Source organism: Lynx rufus, unplaced genomic scaffold, assembly GCF_022079265.1.
Source record: "Lynx rufus isolate CCGP_SWC_20201006 ecotype Redwood Valley unplaced genomic scaffold, mLynRuf1.p SCAF_4, whole genome shotgun sequence".
In the NCBI taxonomy this organism is placed as follows: domain Eukaryota; kingdom Metazoa; phylum Chordata; class Mammalia; order Carnivora; family Felidae; genus Lynx; species Lynx rufus.
The window spans coordinates 13,471,730-13,494,069 of record NW_025814856.1 but is presented as its reverse complement, the minus strand read 5'-3'; the positions used below and the strand labels follow the sequence as shown (position 1 = coordinate 13,494,069).

General features: G+C 49.6%; 1 protein-coding gene across 2 annotated transcripts in view; it reads right to left on the bottom strand.

Annotated features, from left to right (window-relative positions):
* The window catches only part of UPF1 (UPF1 RNA helicase and ATPase), a 37,251-nt gene extending 15,423 nt beyond the window's left edge, over positions 1-21,828 (bottom strand). The window contains exons 1-6 of one of the 2 annotated variants that reach the window (XM_047094794.1): positions 21,358-21,828; positions 7,191-7,333; positions 5,475-5,564; positions 2,797-2,964; positions 2,264-2,444; positions 400-561 (exon numbers count right to left, since the gene is read on the bottom strand). In XM_047094794.1, coding sequence (XP_046950750.1) covers positions 400-561; positions 2,264-2,444; positions 2,797-2,964; positions 5,475-5,564; positions 7,191-7,333; positions 21,358-21,588 — 975 coding nt within the window. In that variant the 5' untranslated portion in view covers positions 21,589-21,828. The remainder of the gene's footprint in view (positions 1-399; positions 562-2,263; positions 2,445-2,796; positions 2,965-5,474; positions 5,565-7,190; positions 7,334-21,357) is intronic. The other variant, XM_047094795.1, reaches the window with a different exon arrangement.
* Between the last annotated feature and the right edge of the window lie 512 nt (positions 21,829-22,340).

The following is a 22,340-nucleotide window of genomic DNA, read 5'->3' as shown; positions in this document are numbered from 1 at the left end:
TTCTCTGTGAACTGCAGAGGGAGAAGGAGGCTGACAGCTGATCCTCGGAGCTCCCACTTCCTATGTGTTCTTCGTGGAACTGGTACAAGGAGCGCCCTCAGCGTGCCATGGCTCCTCGGGTCCGACTCTTGTAGCTGTGGGCAAAGGCTGCGAACCCAACTGTGAGGGATTTTTGTTGGATTTTAAATCAGAAAACACTCAGGCCGGTGTTTAGCTCAGAGTGACCGGGCGTCTGCCCGAGGGTCACGCCCTCGCCTGCCTTCAATCCACCGTTCTGTCTCTCAGGGCACTGTGCCTCAGCCCCATCAGCGTCCGCAGTTTGCAGAGGAAACTGCCCTCCCCAGACCTTAGGAGAGACGCTGTGTTAAAACGACCGAAACCCTCCTGCACACACATCACCTGGGACTCTTTCAGTTTCTTATCGTAGTCGGCCTCCAGCTTGACCAGAGGGCCGAATATGTTCTGGTACTGGTAGGCGTCCTCATACCGCAAGAGGACGTGCTGCGGCTCCTCATCCACACCGGGCTTCTCCAGATCCTCCAAGGTGGCAGAAGGATTCTCCTACAACACAAGCGCCACACCATGTTCTTGCCCATTTTCACCGACATACGACAGGAACTACACACGAGCTCACTAGTCACCGGAAGAACAGAGCATATCCATCACCTCTCAGAACGAGTCGACGTTGGCCTGACGCAGAGAAGGGCACCGGCAGTCAGTGGTGTCCACCCCACAAGGAGAGCCCTCGTGTGAGGAAGTGTATGTGGCACAGGGAGGCAGACGCTGGCCCGGGTCTTTGCTCAAACTTCAGCCATTGCTCCTAACCCTCCTCTGCCCAGGGCTACACCAGCAGGGCGAATATTGGCAATGACACCCCAAGTACACAGCCTGACGCACCTATACCATCAAATGGCCGCATCCTCCAACCAATGCCTAGCCCCTGAACTAGGAGAGAGAATACTTCTTTTGGGGTACAAGAAAGACCACTAGTTCCCTGGGTGTGTAAACAAAAGGGGAGCACCCCCCATTCTTTCTGACCCTGTGCTGCACCGACAGGGGTGACACACTCTTCCCTGGCCGGGACAGGACAGTATCTGGGCTGTGGGGATATAAACAGGAAACGTTTATAAATCTGGCAATCTGAAAATCGAAGCAGAAAGGTACCCTGCTAGATGACACTGCAGAAATATTCTGACTTGCACTCAAAAATAAATTCACATTTAAGATTTCGGATTAGGGGCACCTGGGCGGCTCAGTCAGTTAAGTGTTCGACTTCAGCTCACATCATGATCTCATGGTTCATGAGTTTGAGCCCCGCATCGGGCTCTGTGCTGTCAAGTGCAGAGCCTGCTTCGGACCATCTGTCTCCCTCTCTCTCTGCCCCTCCCTCCCCTCATAAAAATAAATAAAAAAACATTAAAAAAAGAAAAAGATTTTGGATTCTATATGGGCTCCTGGGTGGCTCAGTCAGTGGCGTGTCCGACTTCGCCTCAGGTCATGATCTTCCAGTTCGTGAGTTCGAGCCCCACATCGGGCTCCGTGCTGGCAGCTCAGAGCCTGGAGCCTGCTTCGGATTCTGTGTCTCCCTTTCTCTCTGGCCCTCTGCCACTCACGCTCTCTCTCTCTCTCAAAACTAAGTAAACATTAAAAAAATTTTCAGATTATACAGGTACCTAATTAAAATTTCTAGCCCAGTTACTGAAATTCTATCATAAAAGCTGCCAGAAGCAGAGAAGGGCTTCCCTTGGGAAGGAGATCTGTTGGGCGGGGCAGGCACCCCACCGCGCAATATGGAAGCCCCTCCCCTTCACTCCACCAGCTGCCATAGGCCCTGCCTCTCTGACCTTTGTGACCTGGACCCTTTCCCCCTGAACATTCACCCCTGGCCTGGTGTCACCCTGGCTGACACATCACAGCCCCACGAGGTTGTACAGCATCCTCACAGTCCTGTTTCCCCAGGCCCAGGGTCCTCCCAGCAGGTCCATCCACAGACAGTTCCGGTCCTCCTCCCTCCCACTACCCACCCTCACCCTCTCCCACCCTCTTTCCCTCTGCAACAAGAGAGAAATTCCAACAACCGGAGCTGTCCTTCCCCCAGGCTTGGCAGGAGGTGGCCACGGGCTTCTACCAAGGGGCCACTCAAGTACACAGGGCAGTCTCTCCTGAGCTCCTTCCAGAATCTCCTGTTTTGAACACACTCCCAGCAGCTCCCCCTGGACCACAAAAGTGCTGAGGCAGATTTGCATTCTCAGCAGGCCCTTACCTTCCAGAGCTCCTCCAGCTTGTTGATCTGCTGAGCAGTGATCTGCCGGGCCCGCAGCTGCTCCTGCTCAGAAGGGATCTTGACCAGCCAAGAGAGGAAGCAGCGGTCCTGGATCAGGGGCTGCCACTGGGAGCTGTCCCAGTTGATGTCCTTGAGGCTGCTCTGACTGGCGCAGGGCTGCCTACAGAAACACCGTGGGCAGGGAGAGCCCAGGTGAGGATGACCTCTGCCCCCAAGGCTTATTTTTCACCCCAAAATGATGTTCCCTACGTTTTATTATGTGATCACATTACCTTTAAATTGTTAGTAATACATTGCCTCTCCCCATGCACTTGAGCTCTGAACTCTTAGAACACCTCTTTTACACAAGTGTTTTCATGACTTAACCAGAACCCGCCCCAGAAGAGTTCCTCAACGTACTCAGTTCTGACTAGCCCCTCCCCCCCAGATGTGCTCACACCTCTCCCTTGGGCAGAATAGGGCCGGCTGGCGCCGAATGCCCCGCCCCCTCCAAATCAGGGCCCCGCCCTCACCTGCACAGGAGCACCACTACCGAGTCCGCTTTGGCAGGGATGAAGCCGAGGAGGAAGACATTGCGGCAGCCACAGTTGTAACACTCCAGAACTGTCTCCCCCAGGGGCCCATCCTTGTGCAGAGTCACCTCTTTGCATTTTGCCCTCACGAGGTGATTTACAATGTGGCTGAAACCAGGAAATGATAAATAGTTAACACCCAAAGTTTGGCTTTTCACCACTTCCAATTTTCAAGCCCCCCGTTAAAAGTTCCGGTACCGTTCACAGTCCATTAGCAGGGGCGGTCACACCTCATCCATCTGGCATCCCAGGGGACCAGCCCGCCCCTGAACTGGCTCCCCACTGAGCGTAAAAATCAATCCGACTTGAACAGCCTTTAAGGAAAACTTTCCTAACACGTTTCACATAGTTCCTGCTTCTTTTTTTTAGTTCCTGCTTTCTGAAATCCTACGTATGGGGCCTGACTGAACGTATCACTGAGGCCAAGACTGCTGTCCCGGAGAAGCAGGAGGTTTTGCCCCTTCCACCACTCCTCTCTGTCTGTAGAGGCTTCTCGGTGTAGCCTCTTCTGGCCGCTGTGCCTGCTTCCAGGAGCAACAGCCCCTCCTAATTTGCTGCAGGCCAGGAAACTCGATAACCAAACATATTAGAAACCTGAGGACAGTAAAAAACATGGAGCAGCAGGGCCCAGGGCTACTCTCAGGAAGCACAGGGCCGGCTCTGAACTATCTGAAAGCGGCTTGTCTCGCTCTTTCCTTACTGCCGCGTGGCCTTCCCATTTCCGGGACAGAGCTCGCTTACACCCGGGGCTTGCAAACTCCACCCTAAGACAAGTCAGCCTTGCTTGGGGTCCAACAAGTGGTGCTTGGCTCTGCCTTGGGCTCTCCCAGCTACCTGAACGCCTGTCAGACACTGAGCACTGAGCACGCCTGCTGGGCTTCCAGCCTGCCTTGCTGCTGCCGCCCTCCCTTCACCTCCGGGGAAACCCCTTCTGTTGCAAGCTTCAGCTGACATCCTAACCCTCTCTGGACCCATGAAGCTAGTCAGATTATCTATCCCACCAACCGTCACCGCTCTCAGCATCCACTTTTCTGAAGCTGTCACACACAACTGGGCATTTTACCAGACTCTGATTTCCTCTGTCTTTTCTGCACCCACCTCATCCCACCTACACTGGAAGCTCCCTGAAGGCAGTGGCTGCCCCATTATCTTTATAATCTGGCCTCATGCAAACATGCAGTGCTGGCTGACAGAGTCTGTTTTCTCTTAGAGGCCTTTCACTCACTTCCCTGATCTTGGCTCTGCTGACCGGAAGCTGGGGTTGCCAGCTAAGTTTTATTTAATTGCTTTTCCTGCAGGAGAGGAACTAATGCAATCACAGTAATGCTGAAATTACCCAGAACATTCTGAAAATGGGACATGATACTGGTTACCCTGAAGATGCTTTTCCTTTCAAATCTTTAAAATTAAATACCATGGGGCGCTTGGGGGGCTCAGGTGCTTAAGCATCTGATTCTTGATTCAGCTCAGGTTATGATCTCACGGTTTGTGATATCGAGCCCAGAGTAAGGGCTCTGTGTTGACAGCATGGAGCCTGCTTGATATTCTTTCTTTCTCTCTCTCTCTCTCTCTCTCTCTCTCTCTCCCTCCCTCCCTCCCCTCCTCTTGCGCTCACTCTCTCAAAATAAATGGAATATTTTTTTAAAAATTAAGCATCAGTCCCCTTTCTTGCCTCACTCAGAACCTCACAGTTCGCACTGCTCACTCTAAGATGACACGAGATCTGTCCACTGTCCTCAGGCAGTACGAGATGGTGAGGCCTGGCCTACAGCTGTTGAAGACACAGGAAGAGTGGGGGCTCTGCGCAAATAAACTTTCCTATGGGGTTTCGCCACTTTATGTCTCTAAAACACGGATCCCAGAAAATGCTGCTTTCTTGCCGAAGACCAGGCGCCATTTCCCACAAGACTCTGCTCTGCTTCTCTATGACAGAGGAGTGAGCTATCACACATGATGGCATCCTCTGGAGAAGCCACTAGGACTGGACCCTCACTGGTGGCAGGGACCAAGGAGTCCCATCACTAGAACTAGACAAACAGACTGGACTCTCCCTGGAATCCAAGCACCAGCACAAAACTGGTCTCACCCCAAATACAAAACAAGAGACCCAGTCACAGCTGCTGCTGATCAACAGCAGGAAGGGGAGCCCAGAGACGACGGTCAAGTGAACTTAATTTAATCCGATGATTCAGGATCTGGCCCGTATTAGCCTCAGGACTGCTCCGATGAGCTAAGGCCAGAGGGAGCCTTCTCAGGAAGCGGCTCCCATGGATGCCCATTACTGTCTTGGGAACATCCTCCCCAGGCACCCAGTAATGAAGACAAACGGGCGTGCCAGGAGCTCATCTTGCAGAAAAATATAAATAAAAACTGGGAACGAGAATTAAGCCAACCCTACTTGCATAATAAAAAGAACCACAGAGAATAAATCAAGGGTAAATACATTAAGGCATTCACACACCACCATCTGTTTCAAGTTAAACCAGTCACAGAGGAGGGAAAAAACCAGGTTTGTTAGCGTGATTTTATATTGTGCTTTTGCTTCAACATTTCCATAATTTACACACAAATCTGAGCACAGCACTGATTAAAGACACATGCGCGGTCTGATTATCTACCTGCCAGAAGTATTTCCACGTCCATTACAGAACCACTTCTTGCTGGTATTACAGTAAACCACGCAAGCAGGATCGTGTATTCCGCAGTAACTAAAAAAGTCAAAACATCAACAGTTAAAGCTGGAAGGTCTTTCTCTGGTTTTAATTTGGCAGGATGTAAAATTCTTTCCTCTTACAACATTTTTAAATTTTTCATTAAACACATAATCAAACCCAACGATCCCACTAGCAAAATCCAATCAGTTAACTGCAGAGGCTTCTTGACCCTGCAAATGCAGGGAAAGGGTTCAGGGTGCTGGGGAGCTTCCTCAGAGAGGCCCTAGACAACAGCAAAGCCCCTTCCAGGTGAGGGGTGAGAACTGTGGAAAGTGCCAGGTGAGCCCAACAATGGAGGTCTGACATCCCAAGGCAACCCCCTGTCACTCCCTTTGGCCTGAAGTTTCCAGAACTGTGACTTAAAAGAACGGAAGTCAGCATCCCTGGCTCTGGGCACACAGAAGAGTAAGCTGTAACCACACCACGTTCACAAGGCACTCCACATCCCAGCAGAGGGCGCCAGGCTCCTGGGAACGCTCAGCTCAGCCCCAGCAGCAGAGAGTCTCGGGGCAGACTGAGCTCAAGCTTGCAAGGAGCACCTCAGGAGAGCCCCCAGCCTCATTCTTCTGAAAATCAACACATCAAAAACAAAAACTGGCTCACCACAGAGTCCTCTGTGTGTATGAAGCCAAGACTCAGTCTCAAACTGAATGTGGGTCAGCCAAGAACCTTCCCTGCAACACCCCACACCTTGGGGACAGCTGGGAAGGTGAGGGGGTGTGCAAACTTTAACCACCTGCAGCTTTACCGGAGCCACTTCACTGTCAAATGTGTAGGTAACAGGAACACTGACACATCACTAACATGTACATAAAAACATTTGTAAACAAGAGTGGAAACAAGAGCCAAAATAAAGTTAAAAACAAAAAGCCAAAATAGTTATAAAAAAAAAAAAAAGTCTGTCCACAGAGCAGGGAAAAGAGCAGCACTATCTTGTGGTGGGCACAGACTCGGGGGGGGGGGGGGGGGGGCAACGTGCCCGAGAGGTGGGCAAGACTGAGCCGTGGCCCAGGTCTAAAGTGGCCCTGACTGGCCGGGTGCCCTGAGCAAGATCATTTCACCTCTTTTGGTCTCAATTTTCTTGCGTATGTGTAACAAAGCAAGAGTAAGTCCAAGCTTAAGGGTCAAAATGTAACAGATGGATCCTGCTCTAGATGAGAATTCCAAATTTGGTCAACAAACAGGTCTACCCACTGATTATTCAACTCCAATTTTGGGGGAATTTTGAACACATCAGAGATGCAGATATTTTAAAGTATCCTACAATCAATCATCTCTTTGTAAGAGAAATTTTAGCTGCTGTTTGTTTACCCTCTAAACCTAAATGCTCACCAAATGTGAGGAATTCTTTTGAATGAGTGAGCGGAACAGGTACCAGAAACCACCTCAAGGCCTGAGAAGGAGTCATTCCCCTACCCTCTAGGTGAATTAGGGGTGTCAGAGTGTGCTGACCCCACCCTCCTGCTCCTGACTATGTACAGACAAATCTGAAGAGTCTCCTTATTTCGTAATACCAAATGTCACAGTCCATTGGCTTAGATGGGCTTCTAAAGCCAGCAAACCCACTCAGAATGAAAAAGCTCTGTGGGATGAGTCTGAGACTCTGCCGTCGGCACTCACCTGCAGGCATGTACAGGGAGATCCTTCGTGTAATAGGTATCTTCTTCATCTTCTTCAAAGTTCAACTCGGCCAACAGCTGGCTGGTCTTGGCCACATTGTCATCCACAGCCCCATTCTGCAGAATGCCCTCTGGTCCACCGACCTACAGCAGAATAGTGCCATCACCACGCAAGGCTGCAGCTTTCAGGCCTTAGCCCAGGCACGTGACCTCTCCTCAAATGAGCAGCCATGGTGACCTTCCCACAAGTGCCGGCCTGCTCTCCACCTAAGACAGTTCAGCTTCTTCTGACTGGACTTTTTACACTCTCCCTATTAAACCCACCTGGACAAAAACAGGGTGTTGGTGACCTAGGTCATCCACCCTGCCTCCTGCATATCCAGGTCCAATCCCATCTGGTCACGGAGCCATGAGCAAACTGGATGCTGAGGAAAACGCTTCGTTCCCATGACTGAGGGTCACAAGGAGCAGGATGACTTTTTACAAAGTTGTTGCAATCCCCTCTGGGGACAGTTGCACAGTGTCAGGACAGAGGGCCTGGAATGCCAGCAGAGTGATGGGTCCCACCAAAGCCTAAGCACCAGACGTAAAGGCTGTGTCCACTGGAGATGAGGGAGAGCAGTTTTCTCACTAGTCAACATACTTCCTCCACTGCCAGTTTCCCTCTCCAGAGGGCAGCCCTTCTTCCTTATGAATTAGTAGTTCAATGTTAGGATGACCTTCCAAACTCAGGCTATAATCTTACTACTTATATTACCTTTTATAAGTCACAACTGCAAAAACATACCAAAAGGCAACTTTAACAATAACCCATGAATTTCACAGGCACTTCTACTGAGCTCACATTTCCATTCAGAGGCACATGGATTCAACTCGCCAGAGATTAACGGGCATTCCTAAAGCCACCGCCAGGAACCTCAGACAGCAGTCAACAGTCCTTGTCATCTCCCCATGCTCCCAACAGGAGAAGATGACACATCTCCCACATGAGGTTGGGTCAGGCAGCAGGAGTGTCGGAACAGTGATGAGGACAGGGAGGAATGAATGACAGAAGCCCCAGGGCAGGCACCAGATTTCTCTGAGCAGTGAGACAGGATCAGACACTGGCCCCCCCTCCCTCAAAGGGCCCTTGCCACTTAGAGCCACACCATGTGGGGCCAGCTCAGGCCAGTGCAGCTCAAGTCAGGAGTGCCCCCGGGGCCTTTTCGTCGTGTCCACTGCTCCAGCCAAGTTACCTGTAAGATTCTAAAGACAGCAGATCTCTTGGGGATGTGGAGCTGGGGGGTGGGGGGGGGGGGGTGGGAAGGGCAGCACACACCCGGTTACACGGGGGAATCAGGAAGTGCATTGCCCCCTAGGGGGCATTCTGGAAACTGCAGTGGCGCATTTGGGTTGTGAGTAGGGGGTATCTACAGCTGTGTCTGTAATGGTCTCAGCCCACATTAGAACCCCATTTCACAGCTTCTGCCACTACTTTAATGCACTTTTTCCAGGCAGGCAGCAACAAAGTTAAATGAAAGAAAACTATGCTTTGTTTGAAAAAAAAATTTTTTTTTCAAAGGAAAAATCAAAATCAACATTTGGATTTTAATGCAAAGACAGTACTGTAACAATCACAAGCACTTCTTTGTGAACCCCTGATCTCTTTTTTTTTTACTGTAGTAAAATACACGTAATATAAAATGTACTACTGTAGCCATTTTAAAAATATTTATTTTTGAGCAAGAGAAGAGAAGGAGAAGGAGGGGGAGGGGAGGAGGAGGGAAAGAGAGCAAGCAGGAGCAAGCAAGGGGCAGAGAGACTCCACACTGCCCAGGGCTCCGTACTGTCAGCGAAGAGCCCGCCGCGGGGCTTGAACTCATGAACCGTGAGATCATGACCTGAGCCGAAATCAAGAACTGGATTGCTTAACCAACTGAGCCACCCAGACACCCCACCTCCCCCTTGTAACCATTTTTAAGTGTACAGCTCAGTGGCATTAAATACATTCCTATTATTCTACAATCATCACCAACACCCATCTCTACAACTTTTTCATCTGAAACTGAAACTCTGTATCCATAACCAACCCTCCATTCCCCCGAGCCCCTGGCACCCACGTTTCTACTTTCTCTGAAAACTTGACTACCCTAGAGATCTCATATAAATGGGCTCATAGTGTTTGTCTTTTTGTGACTGGCTTATTTCACATAGCATACTGTCCTCAAGATGTATCCATGTTGTAGCATGTGTCAGAATTTCCCTTCTTAAGGCTGAATAACATTCCACTGTATGGACAGACGTTTTGTTTACCCATTTACTCTTCAGTGGGCACTTGGGTTTTTTCCACCTTCTGGCTGCCATGAACATGGTATACAACGATCTCATCAAGTTCCGGCTTTCAATTCTTTTGGGGATATACCCCAAAAGAAGTAGACTTGCTGGATCTTATGGTAATTCTATATCTAACTTTTCTGAGGAACTGCATAGTATTTTCCACAGAGACTATGCCATTTTACATTCCCACCAACAGTGCACAAGGGTTCCAATTTCTCCACAGCCTCGATGATACTCATTATCATTCTTCTGGGTTTTTTTAAACAACCAACTTAATGAATATGAGGTGGTTATCTCATTGTGGCTTTGATTTGCATTTCTATGCTAGCTAATGAAACTGAGGATCTCTTCTTGTGCTTGCTGGTCATTTATATATCTTCTTTGGAGAAATGTCTATTGAAGTCCTTTGCCCATTTTTAATTAGATTGTTACATTCTTTGTTGAGGTGCTTTGAAATTCTGATCGTTGGCTATCACTTCAAAAAGTCACCTGTTTGGCAATGTTTCTCTTGACACATGCTGTGGCAATGCTACTGTGAGGCTGCCACCCAGGGCCAGCACTGCTGGCTCGCAATGTCTCCTAGTATGACTGTGTTAGGCACACACGTGTTGGTTTTCTTTTTAAGAGATTTTTTTTTTTTAACATTTATTTATTTTTGAGACAGAGAGAGACAGAGCATGAACGGGGGAGGGTCAGAGAGAAGGAGACACAGAATCTGAAACAGGCTCCAGGCTCTGAGCGTTAGCACAGAGCCTGACGCGGGGCTCGAACTCACGGACCGCGAGATCATGACCTGAGCCGAAGTCGGGACGCTTAACCGACTGAGCCACCCAGGCGCCCCAACACGTGTTGGTTTTCTGAAAGTGTGTGGCCAGGTTACGGCACCAGGATTTCATCTTATGGCAGAGAAGAAGGTATGCATCTCATGCTTCAGAAGGCAGCAATTAGAAATTGACATCTGCAGGGGTGTCTGGGTGGTTCGACTGATAAAGCAGTTCAGGTTATGATCCCAAGGTTCCTGAGTTTGAGCCCCCGCATTGGACTCTCTGTTGTAAGCATGGAGCCCTCTTCAGATCTTCTGTCCCCCTCTCTGTGCACCTCCCCTGCTCATGTTCTCTCAAAAATTAAAAAAGAAGGAAGGAAGGAAGGAAGGAAGGAAGGAAGGAAGGAAGGAAGGAAGGAAAGAAAGAAAGAAAAAGAAATTGACATCTATGATTCCATTTAAACTCTTAAAGTCAGTAAACAGGTTCCTCAAGTATTTAAGGTAACAAGGTTTCTGAGAATATTATGGAAGGCAAACTTTTTACTTGATCTAAAACTATTCTTTCCAGGGATGCCTGGGTGGCTTAGTCAGTAAGGCGTCCAACTCTTGATTTCGGCTCAGGTCATGATCCCACAGTTCATGGGTTCAAGCCCTGTATCAGGCTCTGTGCTGACAATGCTGGGCCTGCTTGGAATTCTCTCTCCCTCTCTCTCTGCCCCTCCCCTGCTCATGCTCTCCCTCTCAAAATAAATGAACTTTAAAAAACAAACAATTCTTTCCATAGATCTGGTATCCTGAGCTTAAATGCGTATTGACACCTTTTATGACTTCATTCTGATCAGCTTTCATCTTTCCAAAGAGAAATGTGCTATCTTTCCAATCCAATCTCAGCAGAAAAACACCTTAAAACCCAGAATTAGGGAGCTTAGGTGGCTCAGTTGGTTAAGCATCTGACTCTTGATTTCAGCTCAGGTCATGATCTCATGGTTTTATGGGTTTGAGCCCCCGGTCGGGTTCTGCACACTGACCACATGGAGCCTGCTTGGGATTCTCCCTCTTTCTTTGCCCCTCCCCTGCTCATGCTCTGCCTCTCTCAAAATAAACTTAAAAACAAACAAACAAACAAAACACCACCACCCAGGATCATCCGAAGGCTAAGAAGGTGGTCCAGGAAGGAATCAGCATGCAGCTCCCCCTCTCAAGCTCAGAATAGCATTTACATTTTTTTTTTTTTTTTTTTTAAAGAGAAAGCATGAGCAGGGGGTGGGGAAGAGAATCTTAAGTAGGTTTGGAGACTGATCCCATGACCCTGGGACAATGACCTGAGTCGAAATCAAGAGTTGGATACTCAACTGACTGAGCCACCCAGGCACCCTGGTACTCGTATTTAAAAAAAAAAAAAAAATTAATGTTTATTTTTTGAAAAAGAGAGACAGAGACCAAGTGTGAGTGGGGCAGAGAGAGACAGGGAGACACAGAATCTGAAGTAGGCTCCAGGCTCTTAGCTGTCAGCACAGAGGCCGAAGCGGGGCTTGAACTCACGAACCATGAGATCATGACCCGAGTTGAAGTCAGATGCTTAACCAACTGAGCCATCCAGGCGCTCCCCCGTATTTATAAACAGCTGGGTTAAATACCTAATAATATCCTCAATTTTACTTCTTATCCGACAATGTTTAGGACATTTACTATCTAGCCTTTTAAGAAAATGTTTACAGATTCCTTACCTAGAAGAACTCCTAAAATATCTTATTAGATTGCATAAGCTTTTACGTATAAAGAAATGCCCTTGGTGATATCTGAAGCTTTACTGTCCTGAAACATCAAAATTGGTCCACAGAGTAATACAGAAAAGTGCATACCACCTGGGTGCCATCTTCCTACCCACTCCTGCCTCATCTGGGCCTCAGATCCCACAGTTCACCTCCCCTCACCAGGGGAAGGCCTGAACCAGCAGAGGACACCTCCTGACCAGCCACATGGGGACCCACCCTGCACACTTACCCCTTCAGGTTAATAATGGGGAAAGAAATGTAGGTCTACTCTCAGAACTCGTGGGAGACAATATGATACAGATACAAGGTCAGGTAGACTCTCCACCCTCCACTAGAGCTGGGGGGCCAGAGAAGACAGTCCAGATTCTCCAAGGCCCAGTAGCCCTCTAGCCTCCTGGTTAAGGAACGTATAATGTATACGTGGCACACACACACACACACACACACACACACACACACACACACGCACACACTCCCAGCTCCCACTCAGCCCCACTCCTGCCCAGCTACGATCTGGCCACAACACAAACTGACTTCTATAGCGGGGTTGTTAGTTTCTCCCTCTACTCTCTGGAAAGTTTTAAGATAAACATTAAGTTCAAAAATACATCTGACCTTAGAAACTATAATTAAATTAGTTAAAACAAAGCTCTAACTAGAGAGTGCCCAGCACAGAGAAGGTCCACAATCCATGCCAGGTGACAAGACGGGAGGAGTGAAGGGTCCTTGGCCAGAACAGGACTGAGGTCCTCTGAGATTATCAACCCCTCACTTCCAGTCAGGACCCCTGCAGCCTGCAAGGCTCAGAGAGGCAGCACCCCCCTGCACCCACAGGAACCCTGAGCCCACTCCCAGGCATCACATCACTGGGGAAACAGTTCCCTCTTCGCCTCTGCTCTGGGTAAAGGTCTGCAGATGTTTTCTGCCCAGGGACAGTTTCATACAAGCAACTACAGAATTCACTGTGTACATCAGAGTAGCAGGAAGAAACGTTGCTTCGGTCCCACAGAGGAAAAGCATGTAAATTCAAAAATCACTCCCAAATGTGCTGGTAAGAACTTTTAGACCACAGATTTTTACTCCAAACCTCATAAGCATTGTACCACGCAGCATGAAATGGACCTTTCAGTCCCTCAGTCTCTGAGTCTGCCAGTGCTCCGGGGCCTTTGCACTCACTGTCCCTTGGTTTCTGCACAGCTGGCTCTTGGTCCTTTGGGTCTCAGTCCACAGGGCGCCTCCCAGGGAGGCCTCCCCCATTCCATCTGTGGAGCCCCAAAGCAGGGGTCCCTACTATGACCCCAGGACCTAGAAATGAGCCACACCCCAGGAAGCCCTCATAGTGTAGGCTAAATGAATACATCTTCACACTGAAAAGCATAAACACTGAAATGTAAAATAATTCATTTCATCAATAAAAGTATTTTTTTATCCTGAGGTTTAAATAAAAAGAGAGTGGGCAATCACCTTTCCCTCAGGGTAAGGAGAGGCTGAGCCTCACCTCTGGAAAAAGCTAACAGAAGTTCTGGCCTCCCCCCAGCTCTTGAGAAAGTTTCAAAACTACAGGGAATAAACAACTCACATAACCATCACCTGGATCCACCAGCCACTCACACTTTTTACCATGCTTTTGCTCTCTCCCTCTGCACACACACACTTTTACTTTCCTGACCCATTTCAGAGTCGCAAGCCCCAGGACAAGCATCTTCTCCATGTAATCACTATACAAGCCTCACGCTCGGGAATTACGCTGATAAAACTGATGTAATACTGCTATCTTATAAGCACAAGCGCAATTCCCCAACACCCTAACGTCCTTTCTAGTTTTCTACATTCAAGACCTAGTTAACACTCGTTACTTATGCTGTCTCTTTAGCCTTCTTTAATCCAATAGTTTTAACCACATGTAACTGCTGACATTCAACCATTTCTGACCTACGAAAATGCCTTCACACGGTCCCACTCAAGAGAGTGGTCCCCAGATTCTGGATAAAAAGGATCCTCACCGGCCTCCCTCTTTACAGTGAACCCTTGTTCTGGTCAGCATGCTGAGTCCAGGCCTATGGTTCATTTCAATGCTCAGAGTGTCCTTGATGTGTCCGAGGCATCCCCACCTCAACCTGGGCTGCCTCTGCATGTCCAGCCCTGGGATCATTACTCTCAAAGGAGCCCACTCCACGCCTGCAGGGAGAAGCCAGGGTGTGATGATGGGTTCAGTCCAGAAGCCAGGACACCTCACAGGACAATGACATAGACTGGACCCCAGCTCAGTGGCATGAAAAGAAGAGGGAGAGGCTGCCCTGGAGAGCAAGCCAAGATTCATAACCATCACATAAATGGTGGACCTCACTGGGGGCCAGACCAAGTCAAGACATTTTCTCATGAGTGAAGAATCTGTGGAGAAAGGGAAGCCCTGTGGATTAGATGATCCCAAAAAACGACTGTCAGTGCTGTTCATCTGACAACAGCAGTATTGCCTATGATGGAGAGATGCTTTTTTGTTTCCAGAAACGCATAGTAAATATAGGTCAAAATGACTGTGTATTGCTAACTCATATGGCTCAACCTCAGAAGGAAGGATGAAATAACATGTTGGATTTGTTTTAAAGCTCTTCTGCGATGAGAATAAAGGGCCAGAGGACAAAACTGCTGAACTGAGGAGATGGATATGCCGGGTTTGTTTTCTTTACTTGCAGAGAATCCATAACCAATGTTTTTACACAATATAGATGGACAAGGTGGCCTCCATGGAGTCCGAGGAGCCATGCACTCAAAAAGAGTGACGGAAGGCAAGCACAGTTCTGACCAAATGCCTTCTACTCCAAGATGAGGAGAGCCACCTCCCCAAAGTCACTGGCATCCCTGGCAGCTGAGCTCTGCAAGGAGCAAAGCAGACACGAAAGTGCCATCCTCAGTTGTGACAAAGGGCTACCCGCAGAGCTCAGCAAGCAGCCTAGGTCTAGAAGCCATCCAGGCAACAGTCTGCAGGGATCCAAAGAAGCCCGGCTTGGCTCAGTAATCCAGCTCACAAGCTGCTACCAGACTAACACATACAAACAGGCACAACGATCCTTTCCCAGCCATGGGATCCCAGGACCCAGCATCCCCACATTTACTAGAGGAAGCAGGATGCTGCTCTCAAGGAAAGCTCCTCTGCCAAGATGAGTTCAAAGACCCCCTGAAAGCAGGGCCCCGAGACCCGGAAAATGAAGCCCTGAAGACTCAGCCAGACTCGCTGCCCTTCCAACACCTTCCAGGCCACACTCTGTTCCGGGTCCCACCAAGCAGAACTGGGAGTCATGACCCTTCTCTGCGGGCAGGACTATCCCGGCAACACTGCAAGACCACCCTGCCAGGGCAACAACCACAAATGCCCCTCAGTTGAGAGCCACTGCCCAGAATCTGTTCCCTCCAGCCTCCGTGCATGCTGCTCTGGTGGGGCCTCTCCCTTTCTGCAGAGCCTCTTACCCTCCCTCTCAGGGCAGTGTCTCCAAAGGGTCTGCTGACCAGCACCAACTCCACCCATACCTCCCATCAGAGAGGAGCCCTGCCTCAGCCTTGGGGGATCACGGGCCCTGACAAAAACCACAGACAGAACTTGTGTCTGCTCTAGCCATAATTCCTTATGAGGACTCAGGGGCAACAGGGTATCCAGTGCAGTCAACATGTCCCAGCAGGAGTGGCCACTCTGGCTGCCTGGTACCGTAGTTCACACACTCACATTTATACACATGCGCCAGCGTGCACAGGCACATATCTGACCACAAGGCACTCTGCCGGAGCTCCCCTTCTGGCTTTGTCCACACTCTGCCAGGTCTACCTGCCATCTAAGGGCCCTTCCTCTCAAGCGAGGTCACAGTATCCCCTCAGCAGCTCCATGAGGCTCTAGGATCCAGCCCGAGCCCCTGGCATGGCATATCAACCCTTGCCCGCACCCACTCTCCTCCACACCAAGCCAAGTGTAGCGCTCCATGCCCACCTCTCTGCCCAGCAGCATGCCTTCCTGAACTCAAGGAACACTGCTCACAAAAGCTTTCCCTCTGCAGGGCAGACCACTCCCTCTTCTGGGCCCTCATGATCCCAAAGGTCAACCGCAGTCTGAGCAGCACCTGTCATTTCTAACACAACAGCTACAGATGGCAAAGGATTCACTTTGACCCCCAATCCTCAGAGAGCACAGCAAGGCAAGGAAGCAGGACTACAGAGAGGGGCAGGAGACAAGGACCAAGCTGAAGAGACTGGCCTGACAGCATGTACAGTGGGGACAAAAGTAAACATGAACAGATATATGAGGGCTCCCAGGCTCACCCTGAAAGCAGCGTGGCCAGGCCTCCCTCCGTTCCTGACTCTGCACCCACGTGGAGGGCCCAGCATACAGGGTGGTGAATCTCCCCCAAAATGTGACTGGGAGTGGCTGAGCACAGGGTCACTCCATTTCCCTACATTAGAGATGCTGATGAGAAACTACAAAGATTAACAGGAGCAAAAAGGGGAGGGGCAGGAAGGGGAAGGAGCAGGAAGGGGAAGAAAAAGAGGCATGAAGAAGAATCAAAGACCATGAATTGTGTGATGGTCGAACAACTCTGCAAATTTACTAGAAAAACACTGAATTGCACATTTACATATAAGACTCTATGGTATGTGATCATACCTTAATAAAGCTATTAGAAAAACGTCTCCTTTTTTTGGTTGTGGGAGCAGGATTGAGAAAGAACTTTGTTTTTCAGTTAACACTGGTATTGTTCAAGTGTTAACTTTACCCCCAATCGTATTCAATCTGGGTTAAGAAATTAGGGTGAACAGAGTAAGAAGTCATTTTGCTTATTCACCAATGACACGTAAGCCCTTCCTCTCCCCTAATCGCCCATGGAGTCCTAACCATCTAGAAACAAACTTGGGAAATCCAATAAGGGGAAAGTGCTGAACGAACACTTGCCAGAGCTCCTGCAAGGTTACCAGTGTCTTATCTCCAATTTTCTCAAGGTGTGCTTATATCACCGCTGAACTGAGTGTTCACAAAACCAGATGGAAAAAGTCCCACTCAAATTTTAAACTCACCACTTTTGGGAACCCCTAGACTGTACTGAACTCATTCCTCCTCTTCATAAACTACAGGCCAATAAGCAGAAGATGATCTGTTTACCTGGATGGGCAAGAATATGTTAGGACAGCTTTCCATGATCAATTCTGAAGACTAGGTAGCAACTCTTTACTCAAGTGTCTACCACTTGAAGAGGAAAAGAAGCTCAAGTGTATGTACTCAAGACTACAACTGATGAAGAGCCTTTGTTTATCCATTTACCTGATGATGGTCACTGGAGTTGTTTCCAGTCTGGGGCTCTCAAGAACGAATCAGCTATAAATGCTCAGAGCAGCCCCATGTGTGGACAACCACCTTTGCTTCTCTGCTGGACCACAGAGAAATGGGTGAACCATCCCATCAGCAAGGTATGAAAGTTATAAGTGGCTTTCCAGCCTTTTAAAAAATTTGAGCCAATCTTATGAGCAGGTAGTGGTATCTCCCTGTGGCCTTTCTTTTCAGTTTCACTGAGGTGTAACTGACATACAATCAACAGTGCATGCTTAAAGTGTATAGTTTTATAAGTTGTTATACATCAGTGTATGTAAACACCCAATCGAGATAACCAATACATCTATCACCAAGTCTCCTTATGCCCTTTGTCACCCTCTCTTTTCCTTCCTCCTTCTCCCAACCACTAATCTGTTTTCTATTACTATTAGCACTTTCTAGGGCTTCATACAAACAGAATCACAGGGTATATATTCTTTTTTTTTTTTTTGGTCAGAGTGCTTCTTTTACCCAGAATTATTCTGAGATGCATCCATATCATTGTGTGTATCAATTCCTTTTTCTGCCTGGGTAGTGTTCCCAACTCTTACATCTTTACCATAATTCCCATATCTGGAGAAAACATGACAGTAGCAACCATCAAAAGGAAATATTCCAACTAGACAGGGCAGAAGGTTTATAACACCAACTATTATGCAAAGCACTTCTGAAATTACCTTTCCCTGCCCTTTGATGGGCAGGGGAAGGGCCCACGAAGAGTCAGATAGGCAAAAGAAAATGGTCCCTTGTATCTTAAGGACACTTGGCAGGATTATGTCAGCACTTTTCATTCCATGGTCTGGAAGGCTTTGATAAATATCAGTTTTATTTCATAAACAAAACAAATGTTATTTGAACCAACTTGTAGCTCAGCAGGAGTCACCCCTGTGCCATTCTCCTACCCTGGCAGGGACACACATTCTGCCTTTAAACAAACTTTCAGGTAGGGGCGCCTGGGTGGCTCAGTCGGTTAAGCGTCCGACTTCAGCTCAGGTCATGATCTCACAGCTCGTGGGTTCGAGCCCCGCGTCGGGCTCTGTGCTGACAGCTCAGAGCCTGGAGACTGCTTTGGATTCTGTGTCTCTCCATCTCTCGGTCCCTCCCCTGCTCATGCTCTGTGTCTGTCTCTCAATAATAAATAAACGTTAAAAAATTTAAACAAACTTTCAGGTAAAACCAACTAAGCAAAACTGGTATCAAAAGTGGCTGCACGCTGGGAAGGAGTCTGGCAGCTCCTGCAAAGGTTATGCACAGAGTTACCACACAACCCAGCAATTTCACCTACAGCCACACAGAAACCTGCACATGAATGTTCACAGCAGCATTATTTATAATAGCTACAAGGATAAACAACCCAAATGTCCACCAACAGATGAGTGGATAAACAAAATGTGGTCTGTCTGTACTGTGGAAAACTGTTCAGTCAAAAAAGAAATGGTAGTAGATACATGTTACAGCATGGATGAACCTTGAAAACATACTTGGTGAAAGAAACGAGACACAAAAGACCACATATTGTCATTTATATCAAATGTCCACAGTAGGTAAACCTGAGACAGAAAGATCAGTGGCTGCCTGGGGTTGGAGAAAGGAGGACTGACAAGCTAAGAGGTATGGGGTTTCTTTTTAGGGTGATGAAAATATGTCAAAACTGATGTCGGTGAGGGCTGCACAACTCTGAATGTACTAAAAGCTACCGAACTGTACACTTTAAATGGGCAAACTGTATGCTACATGGATTCTATCTCAAGAAAGCTGTGAAACAGAAGTAGCTGCACAGCACTTGATAAGTTACAGCTACTCATTCAATAAGATAAAATCAAAAGGCATTCAGAATGGGTTTGAGTCTTTCTGGAAGCCCCACTGTACAGTTAGTTACCCAGCCAACTCTTGAGGACAAATAAGGAAAATCTCAAATGTTGTAGGCAGCCAATGCCACCAACTGGCATAGGAAAGAATCAACTTTTTTTCCACTTTTCAATTCTATTCAGACTTTTCCTGCCCCCAAATTCAGAGCCTTCTCTTACGACACAAAGGATGTAACTCCCATTCCCCAAACACAAACTTAGGCTACACGTGAGTGGGTCATCTGAGTTAATTAAAAGTAAAGAAGGATAAACCCTTTTGATGTCATCAGAACTCAGGTGAGATCAACTGCAACATTTACCTCTGGTGGAGAGTTTTAAAGCTCTTATTTTATACAACTCAGTGCTCAGGTGCAGAAAAATAGATTATTTCAACTGAAAGAGAAGGGCATGCCCTGTAACTCACTGATCACAAACAGAATACAAGGAACAAAACTAGAACTCAGAGCTGTTTTATACTGGCCAGAAAAACACTGGCCAATATAAAGAAAAGAATATGCAATAAAAGTCTTTAAAAGAATTTGCAGTAAAACGATTACCTTTATCAACCCTGAGCTGCCACTAACCATGGCACATCGCTCAACTGAGTGATCTTTATCCTCAGCCTCCGGATGCACTGGACACAAGTTACAAACAGCGTTATCTGGTCCATCCAAACTTGAGTCCAGATTTCATGCATGTTTCCGGTCCATCCAAACATAAGTGCAGATTTCAGGTATGTTGAAAAGTATAACAAAAATAAAACTCCGATACCCCCATTTCACAGCTGTGAAAACAGAGAGGTCTACAGGTGTCATCGTGAGTGTCCAACGGCTCATTCGTTTCTCCAGGCAAACTCTCTCCTATCTTCCTCCACCATATGTAAACCAAGCTGAAAAAATACATACTTGCACACCTGTTCTCCCTGATGCTCCACCCATCAGGCATCTATTTTTAAGGAAATCTGGGGTTAGAATGAGTCAAATGTTTTCTGCTTCTATTAGGGGCTAAAAGAAAATCCAAGTGGGTGGTCTACCCACGAGAGTGACTCAATCAACTAGAATGCTAGCCCTCCTCCCCCAAGGACAGAGTCTGAGCTCACTCTGGCTGAGGATGGGGTGGCTCCCCCAGCCCTGACAGTGGATCCTCATGCCAAGGAACACCTGTGACAAGGGATCCCACCCCAAAACCCCAGCCAGTCCCCTCTGCCACTCCAGAGCTGGGACCTAGGTTCAGGAAGTGCGTCCCTAATACTTCTCATAACCCAAACCCAAACTTAAAATACCTAAGTAGCTTTCCCTAAACATTCACATCATTAAAAACAAAATTTTCCAACGTGGCAGTACCACTTATGTAAAACCCACTATCACTGCCCCCGTTGGAGGAACAAACTCAAACCTAACTTTTCCAAGACAGAGCTGTGGAGTTACATAACAAGTCGGTTTCAGCAACAGGCAATGCAAGAAGGAAAAACAAAACGCAACCTGTCTCTTGAATAATCTTCATAACCAGCGAGTGTGGGGTTCTCAACTGGAGGCTAAAATTCCGTTTCTACTCCGGGAGCTTCGACCCTGCCCTCTCCAGCGTCCCTGGGCCCGGGGAAATTTGAACCCGCGGTTTAGTGGGCATGACCGGGGGCGGGCGAGGGGGAATGCCCAGATGGCTGGGACCACAGGTGGGGGGTGGGGCAGGGAGGACGGATCGGCCAGAGGGGAACCCGGGCGGATCACCACGGAGCTGGCTTGAACAGGGCACGGACTCAGCTGGAGGAAAACTTGGGGACAGGTCACCCCCGACGGCAGGTCACCTCGGACACGCCCAGAAGGCGACTTCGGGCAGGTGACCTAAGACGCGGCCTGAAGTAGATCCTGACCAGATCACCCGGACCCCACCAGAGCGGGACTCGAAACAGGTCTGCCCCGGCCCGCCTAGAGGCTGGGAGCCGAGGCAGGTCACTCCGGACCCGGCCGGATCGGGGAACCCGGGGAAGGTCAGCCTGGGCCGGGCCTGAGTGAGGGACCTGGAACAGGTTACTTCGGACGCCGCCGAAGTGCGGGACTCGGGGCAGGTTCCCGGGCGCCGAGGCCCGGCCCGGGCTTCCGGCGCCGCCATGTGCCGCTCACCTGCGCGTCCAGCTGTCCGGCCGCAGCGCCCGCGCCAGCGCCGACCGGGCCTCCCGCACCACCTCCTCCGGGGCCGCCGGGGCCACCTGGGGGCGTCTGCGTCTGGCTGGGGAGGGTGAAGTCGGTGAACTCGAACTCCGAGCCCTGTGTGTCGGCGCCAAGCAGCTCGGCTTCCTCAGTGTCCAGGAAGGTGAGCGTCTGCGAACTGGGCCCGTACGCCTCCACACTCATGGTGCCGCCGAGTAGGGCCCTCAGGCCGGCCCCGCGCCGCACTCGAGCCCGCCGCCGCGCTGAGGCCTAGGCCGCAGGCCTCGGGCCGCCGCCGCCGCCGCGCCCACGCCCCTGAACCGGACTGAAACGCCCGCCGCTGCGCGAGCCGGGCCAAGAGCCACGCGTGCCGAGCCGCCGCCACTGCCGCCGAGCCCCTCAGCGACGCTGCTCCCCTCCGAGCCGCCCGCCACTCGCAGCCCCCGGCAGGAACCGCCGTCGCCGCCGCCGTCGTGCGCGTGCGCGAGCCCGACGCCGGCGCAGGTGCGCGTGCGCGAGCCCGACGCCGGCGCAAGCGCGCGCGCTCCTCGGGGACGCCTCCAACCGCGCCCGGACACCCGCAGCTGAGCGGGCCGGCGGAACAAGCAGGGCGCACGCGCGGGGGGCAGGACTTCTAACCGCCGTCGCGGCGGCCTCACGAGGACGTGGTCCCGCCCCAACCGTTGCTCGGTAGCGCTGGGCGGTGGGCGGTGTGACCGCGGTGGTTCCGTCTGTAGGGGCGGCGAGACTGCCTCGGGTTAATTGAGCACTATCCGGTTGCTTTCCAAAGGTGGTCTCGGAACACCCAGTTGCGGTATACCTCAAACTCTGGGAGAAGCTTCCTGGGCCTCAGTTTCCCCATCTGTGAAATGGGGGGGGGAGGGGGGAGGGGAGTACCTGGCACAAAACAGGTGGTCAGCATTCATTGGTTGAATAAAAGAATAGGGACAGCCCTT